Genomic DNA, 27,194 nt, shown 5'->3' with positions numbered 1-27,194 from the left:
AGGAATTTGTTTGGGCATTGAAAGAAGAACGTTGTTAAGAGTAAAAACGGTTAGTGGGCTTAATGTTTGGGATGTTTAGTAGCATTTTAATAGCATTTATTATTTGGAGTAGTGAGCTAATAAAAATACTATTTAGAAATAAATGGAGAAAAGGAGTGAAATAACAAAAAAATTCAAAAAAACCAGGAAAAAAGAAAAATAAGAAAGTTGCCATTCAGGGAATGCCACATCGCTGGCCATTTCCCAACTTTATATATATATATATATATATATATATATATATTGATTGCCAATGGCACCTTCAGAAGCTATCTGTCATCCCTCCCACCATATCTACCCTCATCCAAAGTACCAACTTCAATACTCGCCCTGGCACATTCTGCTAATTCCAAATCAAAACGACACATTCAGTAAAAAAATCAGCGTATGATCTATACCTTCAAGAACACCACCTATCTGCCACAGTTGCTTCCCCAATCTCAATGGATTTGAAAACTTCATATTCCGAATAAACTTAAATTGTTCCTTTGGCTAATTCTTCAAAATCGACTTCCTATGACAGCCTACTTTCACAACTTGCATATTCCAATGGACCCTAATCCACTACTAGGAATCGGCAAAAACCGACCAACTTTGGTCGGTAAAAAAATCGCCAAAGTTGGTCGGTTTTTCAAAAATATTTTAATTTTTAATTTTTTTTTTACGAAACCGACCAACTTTGGTCGGTTTTCTTTGTCGCGAAAATGCGGGAAACTATTTTTTGAGTCCCGCAAAATTTATTTTTCAAGAAACCGACCAACTTTGGTCGGTTTTTGCAATTAAAATAAATAAAAATTAATATTAAAAAAAACCGACCAACTTTGATCGGTAAATTCGGCCGTCATTTTAAAAAACCGACCAACTTTGGTCGGTAATTTTTTTTTTTAATAAACCGACCAACTTTGGTCGGTTATTTTCGTGCGAAAATACAATTAAAGAGTATAAATAAATAAAAAAAGACAATCTTAAAACAAAAATGCACCAATGTCTAGTGGTAGAATAGTATCTTGCTACAGTACACGCCCCAGTTCGACTCCCAACGGTGATCTTTTGATTACATAATTAAAATACCGACCAACTTTGGTCGTTTTTTTTGCAATATTTTTTTTTTTTTTGAATTAATTTACGACCAACGTTGGTCGTTAATTTCCGACCACTTTGGTCGGTATACTAAAGCGACCACCAGAATACGCGTCCAAGCGTATTTGGTCGCATTTTGGTCAGTAATTGGCCATAACCGACCAAAGTTGATCGGTTTTTTGTCACTAATTACCGGATTTCTAGTAGTTGAATGCAAATTATGTCCTCGTACTCTTGAAACCATACCACACTTATTTTTTTTTAACTGTAACAGTGTTAGACCAACATGGACCTTCTTCCATATCAACAATGTCGCTCCCCACTTTAATGAATGGCTTCGGTCGCACTGTCCGCGCAATCAAGGACCCTTTCTCTACCAAGGTATTCAGGTCCCTGCCATGTTAATGGTTTCCTTCATCCTTTGGTATATTTGGATTATACAGAATCACAGGGGTGTACGCAGGATTTTAGGTAAGCGGTGTCAATATTTTAAAAATATGAACTAATGAACAAATTATATATCAAGATTATTTTATTAAATCACATCGAAATGTATATTAATACAATTATCTCCGACGAGCTTTTCTTTTTCTTGAAATGTTCTCATGATAGTGAACTTTTTTTTAGTTGAATATATACCATTTTGTTTTGTATGATGTTGTTTGGATGATATTTTCATACTGGATGCTATTGTTCTGATTTACAGAATCTCTTCCAAATTAGGTAAACTTTTACAGCTTAAACTTTCTTTTAAGAACTTGAAAGATATAGGAGAATATATTATTAATTTTTACTCGATTAGATGTTTAAACTCTACAAAGTTATATAAACTGATAAAGTGCTACTCATTTTCTTAGTCTTGGAATTTCCTTGAATGGTCTTTCTCTAGTTTTAGTGTTCTTAAGGTGTTTTTTTTTTTAAAAAAGAAATAAAAAAGATGAAGCCAGAGAAAAAAAACCATAAGATGCTAGGAAGGATTTGAACTTGGGACCTCTTTCTAATTATGGGACACACTGCCGGACCGCTAGACAATATATGCTGTATGTGTCCGGCGGTGTCATCCAAAATTTATTTAATAGTTCTGTAATTTCCTTTAATATATTTTCCACACATATAATTTAGTAAATTCTTTAGCGAAGCGTTGTCGGGTGACCCGTTTGGTGCCACGTGCATCCGCCCCTGCAGAATCGTAATCTTTTTCATAATCCCCAGAACGAGTTGTCTGTAACTACTATCATGTATTATCTTATAAATTTTTTACTTTCTTTCACCAGCTCGTTATCCTAAAGCTAACTCGTGCAGTTTTTTATATTAAATGGTACCCTCCGCCTAAAAATTTTGGTAAGTTTAATTTCGACGAAACCTTCAATCAAGCGACTCTCAGATCGGGAGCAGCCAGGGATTTTTTCGCAGCTTCCAACAATCACTGGATCCGTAGATTCACAACTAGCTTAATCTGCTTCTCTACTACTGAACTGAACTAGTAGCACTTTTGCTAGGATTACAGTTAGCTAAGGATTTAGCCTCTGGCCACTTCAAATAGAAACTGATTCGCAGGTACTATTTACCATGGTCAAATATTGCAATGAACTTTACTTCCTATATTTTCTGACTGCAGGTCACTGATGTTGGAACTGGGTCGCGTGGAGCAAGACATGCCTATTGAAAAGCTAATGCTGTAGCAAATGCCTTTGCTAAGCATGGCATGAACCTCACTCCCTCAAATGGACTAACAACCATGCATTTCTTATACTACTTATTTTCCCCTCCCTTAGTTTTTATCTACTTTCAATAAGGATTGTTCTAAAAACTTGACGTCCTAACAGTCTTGGCTTGTAATAAATATAACTCTTATGTTACTTAATTTATAATATAAGTTTCTTATTGCCAAAATTTCACGGTATAATAGCCAGTTTTCGGACTGGTCAATCAAAAAATAGCCAGCGTTTACACAAGTTAATGAAAATAGCCCACCGTTTTGCTGCAATAGAACTGGTCCAGCATAATATACTGGAGTTTGGTGCACTTGTGTATGAACTCCAGCAATATTATGCTGGACCGGTATACTTTGCTGGCTCAGTATAATATACTGGAGACTGGAGCAACTGGTGCTCCAAACTCCAGTATATTATACTGGACCATTATACTTGCTGGAACTCCAGTATATTATGCTGGAAGTTCATTTATGCTGGAACTCCATCATATTATGCTGGAGTTCCAGCATACTATCCTGGAACTCCAGTTATAATATGCTGGAGTTCAAGTATACTTATGCATGGAACTCCAGCATAATATATTGGAGTATTTTCCGGGTTTTGAACAGTGTTTTTGCTCAGATTTATCTTTACATAAAATTGGCTAAATTTCGATTACTTTTGAAATTGGGCTATTTTTGAACGACCAGCTGTAAATCTGGCTATTTTTAAAAATCATAGCAACAAAAAAAAAACAAGAAATCTAGAATAATATTGTATCGAAGTTTATGGAAAACCGTATCGATATCCTCTCTATCTCAATTTATGTGTTTATTTGTCTTTTTAATCTGTTTAGAAAAAGAATGCCACTTTTTTATATTGAGTAGATAACTCATTAGTTCCGATAGATCTCATATAAAATATTTAAAATTACTATATTCAAAATTAAATGATATTTTGATACATTATACACATCTCTAATAAAACGGAGGAAATAATAAAAATGCAACAAATGGGACCGAAAATTTTACGGTTACGAAATGTCAAATTAGATACTTTAGCAAATAACCATAAAATTATTGTCATTCAAAATTAAGTCGTATACCAGTTCGAATTATGAACTCTTGACCAACTCAATTCTTCTTCTACCATACCCTCGATAGTCAAAATGGAGTTCATTTTGTTCATGAAGAAAATGCCATAATGTGTTAAATTAAAAATTCAAGCCTTGTAACTTATAACTGTCATCAACGGTTTACCACGGTTCGGACCAGTGAAGTCGTTTTTATCAAAAACACGTTGAAAACAGGGACTATAATCAAACTACGGTTGTTTTTAAGTTATTTGTTTATTTATATTGAACAATATATATATATAGAGAGAGAGATAGAAAGAGAGAGGGTGAAAAACTGAAAAAACAGACAAAAGAGAGAGGAGGAAGACAAAGGCGAGCTGATAAACTTCGCTTTTCTTCTTCTTTTTTCATATTCCTTTTTTCACCCACACACAATATCTTTTTGATTCATTAATTCATACAAATTTATCTCAAATTTTGTATTTTACATAGGAGTAGGGCCAGGCTCCACCCCTATGTTGCCCCATCCTCTCATTATTATTGCTTCTTTTTGATCAAAATTGTCATTTCTTTTTGTTTGCAGTGGATTTTGGACTATATATTTTATTTTAATAGGACTACTTTTTATTTCCCTTTTTTGGAGAATAATCCACACACACAAAAAAGATTCTGGTATGTTCCTTCTTTATTTTCGTTTTTTTCCAACATCTTTTCAATGTTAATTATATTTAAATATGTAAATGTTTTTTTATTAATCCGTAAATCGAAACATGATTATGTTTAAGCTTTGGAGGTTCTATTCCAACTTCGCATCTTACAACATCTGGATTAGCTTGGATTTGTTCAAGAGTTCCAAGTTGGTTCTCTTTTTCTTCTTTTTGGTGAAGGTTTGGGGGGGGGGGGGGGGGGGTTAAAATCCAGAATATGGTAAATTCATTTTATGGGCATAAACTAATTAATTGATGTATTCCATAAAAGTGCAAGTTTTATGAAGGCTAATAAACGGTGAGCTGTTTGAGAAATTGGCTAATCTTGTTTTAAGCATGTTTTTGATTTTATAAAGCTTGCTCGTTTTTGGTTCAATCTGATGATCATTGGTTACTTCTGGCATATATATAGTTTGTTGTAGGGAGTTTTGATCAGCTGATTGATTGTGTCTTTTCTATTTTCAAGTTCTATAGTTTCACCTGGTGTTTGTTGGTGTTGAGTCCCACCGTCGCTAGGTGGAGGAGCCCATTTGTCTCCTTATATGATCTTTGTGGCAATTCTCTCACACGAGCTGACTTTTGGGGTTGCGTAAGGCCTAAGGTCCTGTTATCATGGTAAATAGAGCCAAACCCACCCCCAATTTATAGTTACTGATGTTGGACTTGTCCACGCTCCAGTTTGCAAAGCCTGGGCGTGAGGGAGGGTTTGAGTCCCACATTAGTGGGGGGAGAGTCATCCGTTCTCCTTATATGACCTTAGCTAATCATCAACCTCAAGAGCTAACTTTTGGGTTGAGTTAGGCCCCAGGTCATTTATCAGTTAGAAGCGTTGTAAATATCTCCAACTTTTTCTATGATTAATTTGTCAATTTCAAGGTCTCCACTTGTTTATCCTTAGCTCTTATTCGAAAATGGAAGAATGCGAAGATGTCAAGCCAAAATTGTTCCAGAAATCCTACTCTTAAACTGAAGTTTCCTCTCCAAACCGACGATCAATCATATAGTGCAACTCAAACCAGCCAACATGGCGAATGAAAATGCAAAAATCGCGAGACTCGGGAGCTAGCTGCGGATGTTTCGGAGCATGTTAGGAGAGGCTTCTCACAGCTTATCTTCAGAAAAGAGTGAGACTCATCCAACAGAAACTTTTATTTCAGCCTCTCCTATTAAATCTGATGAACCCAGTCCATCATCTTTATATCAAATGCAAAACCAACTGGTTCTAATGGTAGTGTTCACGATCAACTAAACAATACTTGTGATGAACCAAAAAGACGAGAAGAGATGCTTCATCATGTTAACTAGGAATTCAGAATACATTGGCCGTAAATGAGGAAAAAATAAAAGAATCTTCTGAACATATTCAATCTAATCATTCAGGAGCAGAAGCAAGTAACACTTCACTGCTTCATTTTCAAAGATAATTCTCCTAGTAGTACCCAAACTGTTGATGATTCACCTTCTAGTTCTCCTCTCCAACTGACAAAACCGGAAAAATAACAATCAGTACAGCCACCGGAATATATCGGTCCAGCCCTAGCCAAGGCTTCCGCTCTCAAAATTAAGATCCCGGGACCCACTGCCCATTCTAAGCATCTGAAAACTTTGACATAAACAAGGTTCAAATCGACACAACGCACCAATCGAATCTGTGAAACAGGCAGTTTCAAAGTTTGGAGGGATTGTCGACTGGAAGGCTCATCGGCAACAGACAATGGAGGTAATCTCTCCAAACCCTTTAGATTACAGTATTTGATTCTTGATTTAGATAGCCAAATCGCTTGCGTTAGATGGGTGTCTTCTAGACAAATTTATATTATGATTCTGTTTGATGTATCATTCTTTCTGGTAAGTCCACGTGACTGTGTGACACAAGTAGTGTTCTCCTTAGCTTATATATGCACTTGTATCTACTTTATGTCTACATGCAACTTGGTGGCCATCTATTACACTACTTCCTCAGGTGTTATTTTACTGTTGACTTTTAAAGTTTGCTTTTTTTGTTCTTTGTTTGTGCAGAGAACGGAATCTTGTTGAGCAAGAGCTAGCAAAAAGTGCAGGAGGAGATCCCGTTGTATAAGAAACAGGCGCAGGATGCAGAAGATGCAAAATGCTTTGTTCTGAAAGAACTAGATAGCACTAAGAGACTCATAGAAGAGTTAAAGCTCAACCTAGAGAGAGCACAGACAGAAGAGCAACAAGCAAAACAGGACTCAGAATGCCAAGCTCAGGGTAGAAGAGTTGGAGCGAGGGATACGCTGATGGCGCTAGTATTGCTGCCAAAGCACAGCTTGAAGTTGCCAGAGCCAGGCATGAAGCTGCAGTTTCTGAGCTCAAAAATGTGAATTCTGAATTAGAAAGTTCTCCGTAAAGATTAAGCTTTATTGGTGTCTGAAAAAGATGTTGCCATCAAAAAAGCAGAAAGAAGCTGTTTCGGCATCAAAAAAAGTTGACAAGACACTGAGAGATTTGACTATTGAGCTCATCAACGCGAAGGAATCTTTGGAGGCTGCACACGCTGGACATCTGGAGGCAGAGGAACACAGAATTGGAGCAGCTATGCGAGAGAGCAAGATACATTAAACTGGGAGAAAGAACTGAAGAGGCAGAAGAAGGAGCTTGAGAAGTTAAATCAAAAAATTCTGTCTGCAAAGGATCTTAAAACAAATTAGATACTGCTTCAGCTTTGCTACAAGATCTAAATGCTGAGTTGGCAGCTTATATGAATCAAAGTTGAAAGAGGAGGTTGATGGAGAAGGGAACTTGAAAGTAGAGCTGTTAGAGCCCGAGAAAAGAACTCATTTACGAGATACAAGTAAGCAGTGGCATCGGCTAAGAGGGAACTTGAAGAAGTGAAGCTCAAATTGAGAAAAAGCAACAGCTGAAATAGAATGCCTGAAAGTGGCAGCTGCTTCATTGAAGCTGAATTGGAAAAGGAAAAATCAGAACTAGCTGCCGTACAACAGAAGAGGAATGGCAGCAGTTGTTGTTGCATCTCTTGAAGCTGAGTTGAACAGGACAAAGTCAGAGATTACCCTTTTTGCGGACGAAGGAAAAAGAAGCAAGAGAAAAGATGGTGGAGCTGGCCCAATCAACTCAAAGAGGCAGCAGAAGAGGCGATCGCGCAAAGTCACTTGCTCAAATGGCTCGTGTAGAGCTAGGAAGGCGAAGGAAGAGGCAGAGCAAGCAAAGGCAGCGGCTAGTACCCATGGAAAGTAGACTGCTTGCAGCTAAAAAAGAAGATAGAGGCTGCAAAGCCTCAGAGAAGTTGGCACTAGCAGCTATCATCTGCTCTACAAGAGAATGACTCAACCCGAAGCCCCAACGATGAAGTAACACTTTCTCTGCAAGAGTATTATGAACTCAGCAAGCAGGCCCACGAGGCAGAGGAACAAGCGAACATGAGGGTGACTGCTGCTATCTCCCAAATAGAAGTAGCCAAGGAATCAAGAGTTGAGTAGTCTAAACAGGCTCGAGAGGTTAATCGTGAGATGAACTGAAAGAAAGGAAGCACTGGAAATCGCGCAGCAGAAGGCCGAGAAAGCCAAGGAAGGAAAATTGGCAGCAGAGCAAGAGCTGAGGAAATGGAGAGCGGAGCATGAGCAAGAGGAAAGCTGGTGTATCTTTCTACCAGTAAACAAAACAAGAGAGCCCAAGAATGAGTGTTGGAGAGTAAAGAATCAAAAGCTTCTGAACGTGCACAGGAGGATACTGTACTTCATCAAAGCTCAAGTCAAAAGAATATGTTCAAACAACCAAACACTGAAACTGATTCATCTCCAGAAGTGAGGATCCCAAAGAAAAAGAAGAAGTCCTTCTTCCCACGCATCTTTATGTTTCTGGGCAGAAAAAAGACAGGCCAAGGCAAGATGATGAATCTCTTGCTGCTTTCTCACAACATCTTGGTCATTTGTTTTACTATCGCTGCTCCATTGCTAAATAAAGTAACATTGGTCTTGTGAGAAGGTAAATATATTATTTTGCAGTAGTAATACGGAGTTTTTTATTGCATATGACGTAGGGTGTTTTTGTACATACTGAATTAATTCTCACTTTCTGGATGCAGATTATGAGGCGACAATATGTTTCATAGGTTTTGGCTATCTCAATGAGCTTTGCTCTATTAATAGTTGTTTGGCGGCTTCAAATGTGTACTCTCCAAGCTAGTTCTGGCAGAAAAAGATAGTCAGAACTTCTAGAAAGTTTCGCACCTCTCTGAGATGGATCATTGAATGTGCAGTTATGTTTGATAAATTGACTGTTATTTACACTGTCATGCCAGCACTTTCTGTGGTTTGAAAGAAATTCCACCCAAGATTCTCCCTTTGGCTTTAATCTTGTTGTTGAAACCCATATGATACCATTCTGTATTTTGCTATGCCTACTATTTTCCCACAATTGACCATAATCAACTATTACAGATCCTTCAATTATTATACATCCGAAAAATGAAATATATATATGTAAGTTATTATATAGGTTGCTCTGCTTCACTGAATGGCCATTACATGATGACATTGCGGCATGTCAATAATAGGAACGATATCTCAATAGTGAGTTTGAATGGACTTTGGGACCATTCAGTAACTTATATTACCACACAAAAATGGATTGGTTTTTCAATCAATTTAGACATTGAATCTATGATGGCTTCAGACAAATTTTAACCACATCTGAATTTGTAAGAAATCTCAATATTTATTAACTGGAAGATCTATCCCGAACCACTCTACAATACAGTTTTAAGTTTCCATTGTACCCTAGAACCAGTCTTCAGTGATCCAACATTTTGCAGCTATCTCACTCCTCTTATCTTTCTTAATTAATGGTGAAGGAGTTAATTACATTGAAATAAGAAACGGAAAATTCTCATATTCATAAAATTGACCAATTCTATTGCTTCTTCAAATTAAAGAAATATAGCAATACATTTTTCTTGTACTATCTGCTATGTTTTAGACATTGAGAACTCCAGCAAAAAAGGAGTCTTTCTGCTCAAGGTGACTTTAGATCATTTCACATTCACTTGCGTTCTTGTGCTTTATTTGAATCTTATTCTTTTTCTCACGTATTTTTTTTCACGTCAGATAAAGTATTTGTTGGTTTCTTTCCTTAGTTATCCTGATATTATTATTTTCTTTAATGTTTACAATTTTATTCAGAACTTGGTTACTTATCTATTGTATACAGTATGTCGATATACAGTTGTTGTATGTGAGATTCAACTTCTCAGAAAAGGTATTTGAATAAGATTTTGTGCTATTTACTTAATTAGCAACATTTATCTTCATGTCAACTCTCCTTTTAATGTTGATATAGTATTGTTGTATGTGAGATTTAACTTCTAAATGCTGGAAAAATTAGTTGAATCAGATTTTATGCTATTCACTTAATTAGCAGATTTATCTTCATGCCAAATACCCCATTTTTTTCCAGCATATCAAGTATTCACTATTGTTATAATTAAAGAGTCCTAAGCAACTAATGTCAATATTATTCCCGAGACTTCAAATATTTAACATATAGACTGATGGATTTATTTTAAAACACAAGTTATTAACTAGAATTGATTTATATACACACACACTACCAGAAAAATACATAAATATTTAAAAATACATAAAAATCAGAAGCACTGAAGTTTTTTCGGTGTTTAGAAGCAATATTTCTAGCAATGATGAGGTTTATATCTCGAAATATTCTGGTTTAAGTAATAATTTGTGATCTTCTTTTTTTTTATTTCAGGTTGATACTCCCAACGAGATGTTCAAAAGTTCAAGGCTAACAAACATGTGGTTTGATGTTAGTTCCCTTTTGTGTTTTGTTTCTCTGGATTACACAACTTATAATTTGCATGTTGATTATATTCTTAAGACTTGGCACTACTCATAGGCCAAAAACCTAATTATCTTTTTTTTTCTCTAGCTTTTATATATTTTTTCATTTCATATTAGAAGTCCAAAAGGAAATATTACATAAATAATTAATCCTTTCATAAGAACTGTTTCTTGCATAAGTCTCATCTAGAAAGATTGTTTTATGTTGTGCCTTTATATTTTCTTTTACCTTTTTAATTCGCGTGAGGTAATTTTTGTTTGTTATCTTAAATTTCGTTATGTTATACTTATATTGGGGTGATCTTCTTTTTTTTTTTTCTTCATCACGTGGTATATTCATATATCTCTTTTGTTTTTTCTTCCTACTAAAATGAGTGAAAATCTTTTGAGTATAAATTACATTATAAAATATGATCTTTCAGATCATACGCATAAGCAGGAACATGGACATTCAGAGAGACAGAGACTAGCGGAACATAATTTAGAACGATTGACTATAAAAGAGACGAGGAAGATAAGAAAAAAGAATTGAGATAAAATTATATTTTTGAGTCGGGAAAGGAAAAGGCTAATGACTTAGCGATCTTCTTTATTTTTTTTCTTATTTTTTTTTCTCCAAACAAGAAAGTGTTCATGGAAAAATTTCTTCACATGAATTTGATCAATTTTCACGGCAAATAAAAGTCCGACATTGAATTTTTTATAACCTTCTATATATTTCAAAAGCTATTATGTAATTATCTTATTGTTTTATACTATCCGATTTCATTTCGCCAGATTAATCAATTCCATAAATTTCACTTTTAATCATGGAGATTCTTCTCTTTCAAGAAAGTGAATTTCTTAGAGAAATCAAAAGAAGTAAGGCAGCATAAGTAAAACTTTCACAAAGAGACGGGCTATCCAGTGCATTACCAGAACCAGGAATCAGAAGGAAAAGAGCTGAAATTTCACAATAGAATTCAGTTATGGTTTAATACTTGTAACTATTGCAATTAGTTTATTATCTACTCATATGAGAAGTTGAATAATCATTCAAGAATTAACGAGAACACTTCAGTGGCAGATGACTTTTGCGCTTCATATACAAATCAATTGTTATTTTTTAATTTAGTAAGAGAATTCTAAGGGTGGGTGGGTGGGTGGTGGGGTGGGGTGGGGTGGGGGGGGCTTAATTAAAATATCTTGAAAGCAAGGAATGAGAGAATAAAAAGTAAAACAAAAAAGAGAGAGAGAAAAAAAAGCAAATACCTTTCTTTGGTTTATAAGATGTATCACATTATCAATATAATGACCAGCTTCATATTATATAGATATGGATATACGTAGTATATGATTTTGTAAATTCATTTATGGTTTATATGACCGCGCGAAGCGCGGATAAATTCACTAATTATAGAAAAGTTTAGAAAGCATTACGGTAGATTCGAGATTTGCTAAGGGGACCTTGAAGTATATGGAATTGGTAGGAAGCCAAATGTCATGCCAAAAGTTAATATCATTACCGGTTCCAAAATTTTCATTTAAGACCCTTGGTGGCGAATGTGTAACCCTCAAGAAGACTTTTCCAAATGAAGGAGACGTTGCTCGTAGGTGAAATAACGGATGTAGAATTTCGAGGGAGGCGGTATTTGGAAGATAAAATTCTAACCCAAACGGCTTGGGGTTTGTGGCAGAAGCGCCACACCAAACCTATAACTCGCACCAAATTCTTGCCTTTTGTTTTGTTCGGAGAAGAGCCCCAAAGAAAATTCCTCTGAATTTTATCAATGTTATTAATAATTTTGCTGGGCAAAATATTACTTTGCATCACATATATAGGAATCGTCGAAAGGATAGATTGAGAAAATTTATTTTTCATTCTTGAGTTTATTATTCATTGGGTCTAGGATGTATTGGTAGTCTCGATCGGCTTTGAGGCTGCAAGTTAGTTTTTTGGAAGACTTAAGTATTCACCTACTGTTGTGACACTACTAAAAATTCGGGCAAAACCATCCAAAAAAAACCGACCAAAGTTGATCTGTAATGGCCAATAACCGTACAAAACGTGATCATTTACGTGTGGACGGTATTTTGAAGGTCGGAGAGCATACCGACCAAAGTTGGTTGGAAATTACCGACCAACTTTGGTCGGTCAATTAAATTCAAAAAAAAAAAAAAGAATTGCCGAAAAAACCGACCAAAGTTGGTCGGTATTTTAATTATGTAATTAAAAAATGCACCATCTGGGAATCGAACCGGGGTCTGTACTGTGACAGATACTATTCTACCACTAGACCATTGGTGCATTTTATTTTAAGACTGTCTTTTATTTCATTTGTTGGGTTTTTAAGGTATTTAATTAATATATTAAATACTTAAAAGTGGGTGAATGGGAAATGGAGGAAAATGAAATTTTTGAGTGAAATTTTAAGTTCCCCCTCCCTTGGCAAATGGGCATTGTCCCATATTGGAAGAGGAAGAGGTTTTTTATGGGTATATAAGCAATTGCTCTTCTTCTAGCTCTTAAAGAGTTGAGAAGAAGGCAAGCCTCGCGCCGTCGTCGTCGTCGCTCGCTCGGCTCGGCTTCGGCTTCGGCTTCGGATTTGGTCAAATGATCGATTGATTGATTAACTTTTTGGACCAAATTTATTTGTTAATAGTAAAATATTAACAGAAATAAATCCAATCCGTTTTTCTGTTTTGGTAACAGAAAAGTAACTACCCTCTTCAATTTTTCCTCTTTATTATTGAGTAAATGGCCATTTATGTAATGGCATTTATGTTGTGGGCGTTTTGCATAAACAGCCATTCTGAAGAGACCCAACTTTGGCTATAAATACAACACTATTCTGCTCAGAATTTTAACTACAATTTTCTGAGTTTCCTCTCCTTCTTCTGCATACTTTTAGCATCAAAACAAAGCAAAAAGTAAGTGTGATTTGCTACCGAACTTTGTGTTCGCTGAAACACTGGGGTTTGAAGTACCACTACACCAGTGTGTAATTCGTTCTATCCTGGGAGGAAATAATCCATAACCTTGGGTACTAGGAGGGGATTAAATTCCTTAAGGAAACACTGTGAATTCAGTGGGCTCGAATTGGTTTATGTCATTTTTGTTTATATTCATTACTGTTTATATTCATTTATATTTCCAGAATTTATTTTACAAATACAGTGTAATAACAAGCTTAAGGAATTTAATAATTTATTTTCTGTATTTGTACTTACTGTTTCTGGAAGAGTAAAACCTTTGTGGTTTTGTACTCTATTAAAATCTACGTGATTTTAACGTTTGTGTCATTCTTTTACAGAAATGACTAATGAGAATGAGAACCAAGCGGTTCCAATGGTGACTGCCAATGCGTCAACAAGCCGAACGACACCGGCAGCATTGGCACCGGCGGAGAAACCCGGAAAATTTTCCGGGATTGATTTCAAGCACTGGCAGCAAAAGATGTTCTTCTATCTGACTACTCTAAGTCTCCAGAAGTTCATCAAGGAAGATGTTCCTGTGCTGTCCGATGAAACTCCAGAAACTGAACGCTTTCTCGTAATTGAGGCATGGAAGCATTCAGATTTTTTGTGCAAGAATTATATTCTAAGCGGGCTGGAGGATGGTTTGTATAACGTCTACAGTGGCGTGGAAACGTCAAAGGAACTGTGGACTGCGCTTGAAAAGAAATACAAAACCGAAGATGCCGGGTTGAAAAAGTTTGTTGCTGCAAAGTTTTTGGACTACAAAATGGTAGATAGCAAGTCTGTTATTACCCAAGTCCAGGAATTGCAAGTGATTATTCACGATCTCCTTGCTGAAGGTATAACTCAAATTAATATTGATGTTGAAAGTAGTAATCTTAGTATTTTTACTAATAGAAATTTCATTGAAGGTCTTGTTATCAATGAAGCATTTCAAGTAGCAGCGATGATTGAGAAGTTGCCTCCTTTGTGGAAGGACTTCAAAAACTACTTGAAACACAAACGCAAGGAGATGTCCCTTGAAGATCTCATTGTTCGGTTGAGAATCGAAGAGGACAACAAAGCTGCTGAAAAGAGAGGCCGTGGAAACTCAACAATAATGGGAGCAAATATTGTTGAAGAGAATAAAAAGAGGAAGAAGGCTTCTGGACCGAAATACAACCCAAGCAAGAAGCGGTTCAGTGGAAACTGCTACAACTGTGGAAAAACTGGACACAAATCTACGGAGTGTCGTGCTCCAAAGAAAGACAAGAAGAAGGGTCAAGCAAACATGGTTGAAAAGCGTGATGATGTTGATGATTTATGTGCCATGCTTTCCGAATGCAACTTGGTGGGCAATCCTAAAGAGTGGTGGATTGATTCTGGAGCCACTCGCCATGTTTGTGCTGTTAGAGAAGCTTTTGCTTCTTATGCTCCTGTTGGACCCGATGAGACGATTTCTATGGGAAATGCTTCAAAGGCGAAGATTGAAGGATGTGGGAAGATATTTCTCAAAATGACTTCCGGCAAAGTGGTGACTTTGAACAACGTCCTTCATGTTCCCGAGATTAGGAAGAATTTAGTCTCTACTGGACTTCTTGTTAAGAATGGTTTTAAATGTGTTTTTGTTTCCGATAAGGTTGTAATAAGTAAGAATGAAATGTTTGTAGGAAAAGGTTACCTCACTGAGGGCCTTTTCAAGCTGAATGTAATGGTTGTTGAAAATAATAATAAAATTTCAGCTTCGTCTTACTTACTTGAGTCAAATGAATTATGGCATATACGTTTGGGTCATGTCAATTATAAAACCTTACGGAAAATGATTAATTTGGAAGTATTGCCCAAGTTTGAATGTGACAAATCAAAATGTCAAGTATGTGTGGAATCTAAGTATGTTAAACATCCTTATAAGTCGGTTGAAAGGAATTCAAATCCTTTAGACTTAATTCACACAGATATTTGTGACATGAAGTCAATACCATCTCGCGGTGGAAAAAAGTATTTCATAACTTTTATTGACGATAGTACTCGATATTGCTATGTTTACTTACTTAATAGTAAAGATGAAGCAATAGACGCATTCAAGCAATACAAAAATGAAGTTGAAACGCAACTTAATAAGAAAATCAAAATGATAAGAAGTGATAGGGGTGGTGAATATGAATCTCCTTTTGAACAAATATGTTTAGAATATGGAATTATTCATCAAACAACGGCCCCTTACACGCCCCAATCCAATGGGATTGCAGAAAGAAAGAATCGTTCATTAAAGGAGATGATGAACGCATTATTGATAAGTTCTGGTTTGCCACAGAACTTGTGGGGGGAAGCCATTCTTACGGCTAGCCGAATACTAAATCGAGTACCCCATAGCAAAACACAATCCATTCCATATGAAAAATGGAAAGGAAGGAAGCCCAACTTGAATTATTTTAAAGTGTGGGGGTGTTTGGCAAAAGTGCAAGTTCCTAAACCCAAAAGGGTAAAAATAGGACCGAAAACCGTTGATTGTGTTTTCATAGGATATGCGACTAATAGTAAAGCATATCGATTTCTGGTTCATAAATCAGAAAATCCCGACATTCATAATAATACGGTTATAGAATCAGATAATGCTGAGTTCTTTGAAAATATATATCCGTATAAAAAGGAATGTGAGTCGATTGGTGAAGGATCTAAACGACCTCGGGAAGAAACAAAAGAAAGTACACTTAACCAAGAGGATCCAAGACGTAGTAAACGTCAAAGAACGTCTACTTCATTTGGACCAGATTTTGTGACTTTCTTATTGGAAAATGAGCCTCAAACATTTAAAGAAGCTATGTCTTCTTCGGAATCATTGTTATGGAAAGAGGCGGTCAATAGTGAAATAGAATCCATACTGAACAACCATACATGGGAATTGGTTGATCTTCCTCCTGGAAATAAACCGTTGGGTTCTAAATGGATCTTTAAGAGGAAAATGAAAGATGATGGCACTATTGACAAGTATAAGGCAAGACTTGTGGTCAAAGGGTATAGACAACGAGAAGGTCTTGACTATTTTGATACATACTCTCCAGTTACAAGAATTACATCCATACGAACGTTAGTAGCGTTAGCTGCAGTTTATGGTCTTGAAATTCATCAAATGGATGTTAAGACGGCCTTCTTAAATGGAGAGTTGGAGGAAGAAATTTACATGGAACAACCTGAAGGGTTTGTGGTTCCAGGTAAAGAAAAGAAGGTCTGTAGACTTGTTAAGTCCCTTTACGGATTAAAACAAGCACCCAAACAATGGCATGCTAAATTTGACCAAACAATGTTGTCAAATGGATTTAAGATAAATGAATGTGATAAATGTGTGTACATTAAAAATGTTCCAAATCACATAGTCATTGTTTGCTTATATGTGGATGATATGCTCATAATGAGTAATGACATTGCCAACATAAATGCTACTAAGCGTATGCTAACTAGCAAGTTTGATATGAAAGACTTGGGAGTTGCTGATTTAATTCTGGGAATTAAGATCCATAAGACTTCTCAAGGTCTAGCATTGTCACAATCTCATTATATTAAGACAGTACTTGAAAAATTCAAGCACTTGGGCTTTAAAGTTGCAAAGACTCCAATTGATGTGAATCTTGCATTAGCAAAGAACAAAGGCCAGAGCATATCACAATTGGATTATGCTCGTGTGTTGGGTTGCTTAATGTACATCATGAATTGTACACGACCAGATATAGCTTGTGCTATAAGTAAATTGAGTCGATATACGAGCAATCCAGGCCAATCTCATTGGATGGCCATGAAACGAGTTTTGGGGTATTTAGTACATACCCAGGACTTTGCTTTGCACTACAATAAATATCCTGCGGTCATTGAGGGATACTGTGATGCAAATTGGATCACCGGATCAACTGATTCCAAGTCCACAAGTGGATATGTATTCACTATTGGTGGAGGAGCGGTATCTTGGAAGTCATCCAAACAAACTTGTATTGCCCGCTCTACAATGGAGGCTGAGTTCATAGCCTTGGATAAAGCCGGTGAAGAAGCTGAATGGCTCCGAAATTTCTTGGAAGATATTCCATTTTGGCCCAAACCGTTGGCACCAATATGCATACATTGTGATAGTCAAGCGGCAATTGGAAGGGCTGGGAGCGTCATGTATAACGGTAAGTCTCGCCATATACGACGAAGACATAAAACCGTTAGACAATTACTCTCTAGAGGAATTATCACGATTGACTATGTAAAGTCAAGTGATAATGTGTTGGATCCACTTACAAAAGGCGTAACTAGAGAGGTAGTTGAGAAGTCATCAAAGGGAATGGGACTGTGGCCGAGAACAAGTCATAGTGGCGGTAACTCTACCTAGAAGACTGGAGATCCCAAGATCTAGGTTCAAGGAGATCAAACAAAGTCATTTATGACGGTTCAACATTGTCAACTAAACTTTTGGTCCATTCTCGTGATGAGACAATGTTCAGTACCAAGGATAAAGCATTAAGGCTTTTTAATGATTTCTAAATTTGATACAGGGTATATCAAATAGTGTATCTACGGGATGACACGTTTAGGAATCACCTATGTAAGTGTGAAGTGTTAGCCGCTTCAAGGAGAACACAGCAAGGCCAGTTCTCTACGCACTTATGAAACCAGGCGGTGTTCATGGCTGAAACGAACACAACAATGAGAACCAAAGACGGTTAAGGGTTGGTTGTGTGACTTGTGGTTGTCTAGGTATACACTAAAGTTCGACGGTTCAAAGATATCAAATCTACCGATTGATCGAGTATATCCGACATAAGTTCACTACGGAAAGTTCAAAGGAAAACCTACTTATCCAGATGCAATTAATCCTTACTTGCGAATCACATAGTTTTTCATGCATACTTCCGTGATATAGCCATTCCCCATTCATGTGGGGGATTGTTGGGTTTTTAAGGTATTTAATTAATATATTAAATACTTAAAAGAGGGTGAATGGGAAATGGAGGGAAATGAAATTTTTGAGTGAAATTTTAAGTTCCCCCTCCCTTGGCAAATGGGCATTGTCCCATATTGGAAGAGGAAGAGGTTTTTTATGGGTATATAAGCAATTGCTCTTCTTCTAGCTCTTAAAGAGTTGAGAAGAAGGCAAGCCTCGCGCCGTCGTCGTCGTCGCTCGCTCGGCTCGGCTTCAGCTTCGGCTTCGGATTTGGATTTGGATTTGGTCAAATGATCGATTGATTGATTAACTTTTTGGACCAAATTTATTTGTTAATAGTAAAATATTAACAGAAATGTTATTAAATATTTGTTTTAATAACAAAATATTAATATTAAATCCAATCCGTTTTTCTGTTTTGGTAACAGAAAAGTAACTACCCTCTTCAATTTTCCCTCTTTATTTTCCCTCTTTATTATTGAGTAAATGGCCATTTATGTAATGGCATTTATGTTGTGGGCGTTTTGCATAAACAGCCATTCTGAAGAGACCCAACTTTGGCTATAAATACAACACTATTCTGCTCAGAATTTTAACTACAATTTTCTGAGTTTCCTCTCCTTCTTCTGCATACTTTTAGCATCAAAACAAAGCAAAAAGTAAGTGTGATTTGCTACCGAACTTTGTGTTCGCTGAAACACTGGGGTTTGAAGTACCACTACACCAGTGTGTAATTCGTTCTATCCTGGGAGGAAATAATCCATAACCTTGGGTACTAGGAGGGGATTAAATTCCTTAAGGAAACACTGTGAATTCAGTGGGCTCGAATTGGTTTATGTCATTTCTGTTTATATTCATTACTGTTTATATTCATTTATATTTCCAGAATTTATTTTACAAATACAGTGTAATAACATCATTTACACTCTTTAATTATATTTTTGCACAAAAATAACCGACCAAAGTTGGTTGGTTTTATTAAAAAAATAAAATTACCGACCAAAGTTGGTCGGTTTTTTAAAATGACCGGTCTAATTAACCGGCAGATTTCGGTCGATTTTTTTTACTATTAACTTTAATTTATTTTAAATGAAAAACCGACCAAAGTTGGTCGGTTTCTTGAAAATAAATTTTGCGGGACTCAAAAATAATTTGCCCCATTTTTGCGCCAAAGAAAACCGACCAAAGTTGGGCGGTTTCGTAAAAAAAAATTTAAAAATAAAATATTTTGAAAAATCGACCAACTTTGATTGGTTTTTTGGCCGGTTTGGTCGGTTTTTACCGAATTTTTAGTAGTGTGAAGGTGCGCACATTGAGTATAGCGGAGACACCCATACGAGTCGATTCGTTATTTTGAACATAAATAAACGTTCTTCAAGTTTATAACATGTGGCACTTTTGATCTACTCTAACAAACTCAAACGGATTTTATTAAAATGGTCGGACTTGATCATATGTTAAATAAAAGCACCCCATCAGAACTCCATTCCCCAAAACAATTTTAAATAAATTCTTCTTCACCTAAAGAACTCCCTGTGATAATATGAAGCCACATATATAATATTGAGTAATTATATAGGATGTAAAATCTGTTAAAGTCTCGACATTCAGAGATATAAAAAGTGCCCATCTTAGATAATAATTGTATACGAAAAATTAAAATTTATGACTTCTGGACTGCTATGTGTTCAAGGAAATTTTCGCTTTTTTTTGGTGGAGTTAAAAAATGGTTGCTCAACTAACAGTCTTTTGTTTCCATTCTTCATTATCGCGCAGTCAATTGGCCTTCACCCTCTGGCTACTTTACCTTTGTCTAACCAACAACAACAACAAAGACTTGGGCTGTCTTTGTTTTTCTTCTGCAAATTGAGACCAAGGGACCAATCCGGTACACTAAGCTCCCGTTATGCGGAGGGTTCGGGAACGGCCGGACCACAAAGCTATTGTACGCAGTCTCACCTTGTATTCCTTCAAGAGGCTGATTCACGGCTCGAACCTGTGACCTCCTGGTCACATGACACTAACTTTACCAGTTACGCCAAGACTCCCATTCAATATACCAAATTGAGACTAATATACCAAATTATAATGTTATTCTTTCGGACAGATCTTAATTCACCATTGAAAGAAAAAAAATGTAAATTGAAAAGAGATTGGTTTTTGAACTTAAGATTCAATATCTACGTTGTTAAGCGAGTAATCATTTACATATACCAATACATAATTACATTTACATACTTTGCGTGAGTAATTCTTAAAAATATAGAAAGAAAAGGCAAGAATGATAGCATTATCACTACTAGAAATTCGGCCAAAACCAACCGCGACCAACCGATCGACTTCGGTCGGTCAAAAAACCGACCGAAAAACCGATCGAAGTCGGTCGATTTTCCAAAATATTTTATTTTTTAAATTTTTTTACGAAACCGACTGACTTTGGTCGGTTCTTTTGGCGCAAAAATGCGGGAAACTATTTTAGAATCCCGTAAATTAAAATTTATTGTTTAAGAAACCGACCGAAATCGGTCTGTTTTTCATATAAAATACATTAAAATTAATATTCATTTCAGTCAGTTATTTTAAAAAACAGACCGACTTCTGTCGGTAATTTTCTATTTTTAATAAAAGCGACCGAAATCGGTCAATTTTTTCGCGCGAAAATAAAATTAAGGAGTACAAATAAATTAAAAGAAAGTCTTAAACCAAAATATACCACTAGTCTAGTGGTAGAATAGTATCATGCCACAGTACAGACCCAGTTTCGAGTCCCAGACGTTACATCTTCTAATTGCATAATTAAAAATCCGACCGAATCGGTCGGAATTTTTTCTTTTTGGGTCGTAATTGCGACCGACTTCGGTTGCTATTTCTTACCGACCAACATATTTTCGATCGTTTAACATCGGTCGGCAATCAGTCGGTTTTTCCAGATTTCCGATCGATTTCGGTTGGTATTTCTGGACCGACTGAAATCGGTGAAATTGCGACCGACTTCGGTCGCTATTTTTTACCGACCATCATATTTTCGATCGTTTAACGTCGGTCGGAAATCAGTCGGTTTTTCCAAATTTCCGATCGATATCGGTTGGTATTTCTGGACGGTTTTTATCATGCTCCAAAACAAGAGAATAAATAAAATTGTGTGAACAAGGCAGGTTCATAGATTTCTCTCAGCAAAACACTTGAAGTAGTATAAAAGGATGAAGTTTAAGGAAGAGAAAAAAACAACAAAAGGAAAAGAATTGTTTGAAGAAGCCAATTAATTAATCAAACAAGCCGTCTTGGATCAGTAACATTAATCTTCCAATGTTCATTTTCGAACCCCAATTTTTCAGCCTTGTTCCTCATCCATTCCAAGCGTATTATGTCCAATCTTGACAACCCACAATATTTCTGTAAGTTCTCATCCATGGTATCATGAAATTTCCACCATCTCCAATGTGCATCATCGTTCGCGTACTCATGATATTCAAGAACGTTCCAATTACAATCGTAGTCCCTGTAACACATCCATGGCTTTAATCCTAGATAATGTATAGTATAAAGAATTGGAGGATCTGCTCCATACCAATGGTCCTTAGGACTAATCCCATTTTTTTTTGTCCAAAAATCTTTCAAGAAATTTATCCTTCTTGGTAACCTATGCCACCATACAAACACTTCATTAAGGAAGCCTTGATCACCTCCATTATATGAGATAACATCTTTAGTACGTTGCATGAACATATCGAACGTGCAATTTGATGGCTCGATCACCATTAGTCCGGAATTGAAAATGGACCTGCTGTTACCTGCAGTAGCAAATTCAAGATTTAGAGTCAATAAGTTCTACATCAACTGTGTCTAATCCAAATCTGTCAGTGGCTACCTGTAGCTGACAACTGGGGCAAATAGAAAAGAAAATCGATGTTACGAAGGACAATTATATCAGAGTCGACAAAAATGATCTTGTCATAGTCTGTGAGTTGCCATAGCCTGAACTTGCTATAGTTGTATTCATTATATGTCTTGTTCTTAGCTCTAGGGTTTCGGATTCTGTCGATGAATCGGAGTTTCCAACCGGATTTGACGAGGGCCTCACGTTTAGGCTCGGAGATACTGACGTCCAGAAGGAGAAGAAGATCATGTTTGGTTCCTGTTCTGAGAAGACTTTGAGCTAGAGCAAGTGCGCCACAAACATAATCTTCAGAGGAATGAAGAACTGTGGCGTAGGCTTCTCGTTTTGCTGTCTTTGTGATGCTTTTAATGTGGGAAACATCGTAGGCTTCGTTCATTTCTGAAACCACATTATGTCAATATTTTAGTACATACACTAGATGCTTAGCATCTAGATTTTCAGAAAGAGATCAAATTCTATGTACATTGTAAGAAATAATGGAGTACATAATTGGATAACTGCAAGGTAAGTTTTTATAATAAGTATTACTATTTACCTAATAAATTTGTATAATGAGTATTACAAGTTATTACTATCAGCAATCACAATACATTTCCTAGACCTCACGGTGTGAGACATTACTGGGTATGTTGTTATTGTTGACAATATTAGCTTCCCCCCTACTCCAGCTACCATGCCAAAGAAAATATTCAATTACTTTACACCTTTTTTTAAGACCTCCTAAGTTTTTGAAACCGTTGCATTTATTATCTATCTTCTAAGATTTAAAACTTATTAGTTTACTTACACTAGGTTTTACAAGTAGCGCTTGTAGCTCAGTGGATAGAGCGTCTGTTTCCTAAGCAGAAGGTCGTAGGTTCGACCCCTACCTGGCGCGATATGCTTTTTTGTTATTTGGCAAGCCTATGTCATCCTGTTTCTTCTTTTTTTTTTTTCTTTCTTTTCCTTTTTGTTTTAAATACTATAATTTTTTCTTCTTCTTCTTGCTCTAACATTTACCCTATTCTTAAAGTGGAAAATGGAAAAATTAGAGTAAAAAGGAAAAATAGAAGTGGAAACAAAAGCAGAATTAGCAGCAACATATATGTTACCTTTTCCCCAGAAAGGCAAAGCTAAATTGCAAGAACCAATTGGCAAAGAAACCTTGTGTTCCAACTTAACAACATCCAGTTGATAATACCACCAATCCCTTTCTTGTTTCATCAAATCATCACAGCTAAACAACTCCACCATAGGCCTACATTTACTCAAAAACACCACTTTTGTCTTCCCATTCAAACCCTTTTTTCCTCTCTTCACTACCAAATTTGCCACCACAAGGTGCACTTGCACCCTAAACACATCTCTTCCCCACCCTTCTTCTGGATACTTGCATGGCAATTTTGCTACAATCATGTCCATCTTACCGTAGTTATCGAAAATTGGCATTGGTATTTTAGGACATTTGGGTACAATTATCTCTTCTTCTTCATCTATCCAAGGTGGAAACAAATCTTTCCATTCAAACAAGTCTGAGACCTTTTCGAATTCTACTGGTATTATAATATGTCCGTGTTTGCTCCAATCGCTAATATTCTCGTCCTCCATATTCACCATCCCAATTTTCGAATTCGTACCTTTTTCCATTATGTCCAAGAAACTAGGCAATTCATGCTTTATCATTTTTCTTGTATCGTTCACCACCGGTTTTTTCAGCTCTGCTTTCATCTTTACCTCACCTCCGGCCTTTTTCAAAAACAAGAAAATGTTATTTAAGTTATATACGCATGAAACGTGACATATTCTACTGATATACGTGATGTACATGATATATATATATATATATATATATAAAATCTATTTCATATAGTAACCTGAAAAAAAGAAGAAAGTTAAATGCAACTTGCTATTATGAGATGTATAATTATCGTAAAAGATTTTTCACATTATTCTTAATAAGTTGCGATTAGACTGACACCACTTGCATAAAACTTGTGTATGCTACTGCTTACCTTACATTCACGCGACGAGCATACAACAATGGATGCTGCATTTTCGTGATAAACAGAAGTTGATGGACGGAGAAGAAGGCCGGCGTAAGCAATCAAGAAGCAAGCCAAGAAAACCAAGTTGATTTTGATGATCAAAGCCTTTGATAGAGGAGCTTTCATGTTCATCATCTTAATTTTCAATAAATAATTAAATCCAAGTGTGGAAAGCAACCACCAAATTAACCAGACTGTTAATGAAGTTTTATATTAAAAATTAGGTTGTAATTCAGGTGATTAATTAAGAAAAAAGACAAGAGAAGAAGTAAAAAAGAAAATCTCCAAAAATGTGTTTCTTTGTTTTTAAACTTTCATTTCTTCCACACAGAAGGGTGTGACAGATGATTGATCTTTAGTTGTTTGCGATGCATTTTCAGAAGGCATTTTCTTATTAGTTATTTAGAGAAATAAGAATAGTTTCTAGAAAGAATCATTTCCACATGTACCCATCCCTTAAAATCCAAGATTTGAAGGTGAAAATAATCCTCGTGCCTTAGTTTTTATTTATTGCCGGATCAAGCATAGCTTTATTTGTGATCTTACCATAAAAGTTTTAGTTGCTGGAACAAAATTTATGTAGAAAGTAAATATAATGGGACAGGTTGTTTAATTGTTTGGATGGTTGTTACATATTGTATTGTATCGTATTGTTACTTTAAATACAATATTTGTTTTGATTGCGTAGATTTTATTGTATCGTATCGTTAAATCGGTCGTTACGTAACGATAAAATGTGCCACTTTATGTAATGACCGATTTGGCGTGGTCGTGTCGTTACCTTGTCTTTTTCTCTCAATCTCACCCTTCATTATTATTAAATAATTTTATATATCTTTTACCCTACCTTTTTATATACCATATCATAATTTTTCTTTATAATATTGCAAGTTTATTCATCATATTACTGGTGCATGATACCAAGAAACGACGGCAAAACGACAAAATCCATCCAAACATTATATTCATCAAACGATATGGTACAATATAATACAATACGATACGATACATTATAAAACGATATCATCCAAACGAGCAGTAAAGAAAAAATCCCCCATTTTGCAATCAATGAAAGAGAGAAGTTATTGTTTATTGGCCTGTCAATGTCCATAGTCCATACTGTATACAAATTAAAAGAAATGCGGTTTTTAACCGTTAATAAATCTCATAACTGCAGCAATACTTGAACTTTTGAACATTTTCAGTATCTTTTTTTTGACGGAAAAAAAAGCATCTTTTTTGTTCTTTTTAATGTTATATATAAAACAAATGATTTTGGTTAATTAATGAAAAACTTTTATAGACTTTAGGTTGGATAATCACTACATATATATAGTCTCCATTGCCAAACAAAATTGTTGAAATCTATCCCTAGGTTCCGCCATTGTGAGCTTGAGCCAGAGAGAGCAGAAAAGACGATAGAGAGAGACAGAGAAATGAGAAACAATTTTCTGTTAAGTGCCTTGAACTGAAAATAAGCTGTACATCACCTATTTATCCTAACTAACACAACCTACTTTGTGAAACTTCTTAACTAACTACATACTAGAAGAGTACTACATAAATACAGAAATGTATAATTATTTACAACTCTAATTTCAACACTCCCCCTCAAGTTGAGAATGAAAAAGTGTCTTTCATTCCCAACTTGGAGACTAATGATGCATGTTGCTGATGTCCAAGTGCTTTGGCCAGCACATCTACTGGTTGCTCTTGACTGGCAATACAGGATGTCTTGATCAGCCCTTCTTGAATTTTTTCTCGAATGAAATGGCAGTCTATTTCTATGTATTTTGTCCTCTCATGATACATAAGATTTGCAGCAATTTGTAATGCTGCTTTATTATCACAGAACAACTTCACGGGTAGCTTTAAATTCACACTTAGCTCTTCCAATAGACCCTTCAACCACACAAGTTCAGCTACTGTGTGTGCCAGTACTCAGCTTCAGCTGAGCTTCTAGATATAGTGTGCTGCTTCTTAGCTTTCCAGGATATGGTTGAACTTCCAAGCTTAATACAGTATCCAGTAACAAACTTTTTTGACATAGGACGTGAGGCCCAGTCTGAATCACAAAATGCTTGTATTTTTTCTTTGCTGCCACTTGACATTAACAGCCCCAACCCTGGTTGCTTCTTGATGTACCTTACTACATGAAGTGCTGCTTCATAGTGAGATTTCTTAGGTGCATGCATAAACTGACTTAGGGATTATACTGCATATGAGATATCGGGCCTTGTTATTGTTAGATACAAAAGCTTCCCTATGAGCCTCTGCTAACTCCCCCTGTCTTCTAGCAACTCATCTCCCTTACTTGTGTTTGTGAAAGTATCAAACTCAGTGCTTATCAGCTTCAAGTTCTGCTCCATTGGTGTCTCTTTAGGTTTAGAACCTGCCAAGCCTGCATCAAATATCATCTCTAATGCATATTTTCTTTGAGCCATAAGGATGCCCTCCTTTGATCTAGCAAACTCTATACCTAAAAAATATCTAACTTCTCCAAGTTCTTTCATTTTAAATTGTTGATGCAGAGATTCCTGTGCAATTTTAATTTCCTGCAGATCATTTCCTGTAGCAAGAAGATCATATACATAGACTAGAATCAAAACAAAACTTGTTATCCATATTTCTAGTAAATAAAGAATAGTCATGCTTGCTTTGCTTAAAATCAGACAAAGACTAGGCTTGAGACAACTTCAAATTCCATAGCCTAGATGCCTTCTTGAGCCCATATAAGGATTTAAGTAGCCTAAAAACCTTATGCTCCCCCTGCTACTAAATCCTTGAGGCAAAGTCATATAAACTTCCTCTTGAAGGTCTCCATTCAAAAAAATATTCTGAACATCCATCTAAAATATAGGACAATGCTTGAGAGCAGCAGTGGCAATAACAACCCTCACAGAGTCAGCTTAGCAACATGAGAGAATGTATCATGAAAATCCAATCCTTCCTGTTGTGTAAAGCCTTTAGCAACCAATACGTCCTTGA

General features: G+C 36.1%; 1 protein-coding gene, 1 non-coding gene and 1 pseudogene across 2 annotated transcripts; 2 read left to right on the top strand and 1 right to left on the bottom strand.

Moving 5' to 3' along the window:
- Positions 5,680–8,762, top strand: LOC109236013 (annotated as a pseudogene).
- On the bottom strand, positions 21,493–24,341 carry LOC109236012 (UDP-glucuronate:xylan alpha-glucuronosyltransferase 2-like). Its single transcript, XM_019402248.1, has 4 exons — positions 24,174–24,341; positions 23,274–23,907; positions 22,153–22,560; positions 21,493–22,075 (listed from the first exon to the last, which is right to left on the bottom strand). Exons 1-4 carry the CDS (start codon positions 24,339–24,341, stop codon positions 21,552–21,554), a joined length of 1,734 nt encoding a protein of 577 aa, XP_019257793.1. The 3' UTR covers positions 21,493–21,551.
- On the top strand, positions 22,987–23,059 carry TRNAR-CCU. The gene has a single exon. It is a non-coding gene; the product is annotated as a tRNA-Arg (tRNA).

This window comes from Nicotiana attenuata, chromosome 12 (assembly GCF_001879085.1).
Source record: "Nicotiana attenuata strain UT chromosome 12, NIATTr2, whole genome shotgun sequence".
NCBI lineage: Eukaryota > Viridiplantae > Streptophyta > Magnoliopsida > Solanales > Solanaceae > Nicotiana > Nicotiana attenuata.
This window is presented reverse-complemented; position numbering and strand designations above follow the sequence as displayed.

Excerpts from the sequence above, each read along its gene's own strand:
- LOC109236012 (XM_019402248.1), bottom strand. The coding sequence starts at position 24,341 with ATGATGAACATGAAAGCTCCTCTATCAAAGGCTTTGATCATCAAAATC. Across the intron at positions 22,561-23,273 it reads TTTGCCTTTCTGGGGAAAAG|AAATGAACGAAGCCTACGAT; the intron begins GTAACATATATG and ends ATGTGGTTTCAG. Across the intron at positions 22,076-22,152 it reads GCCCCAGTTGTCAGCTACAG|GTAACAGCAGGTCCATTTTC; the intron begins GTAGCCACTGAC and ends TTGCTACTGCAG.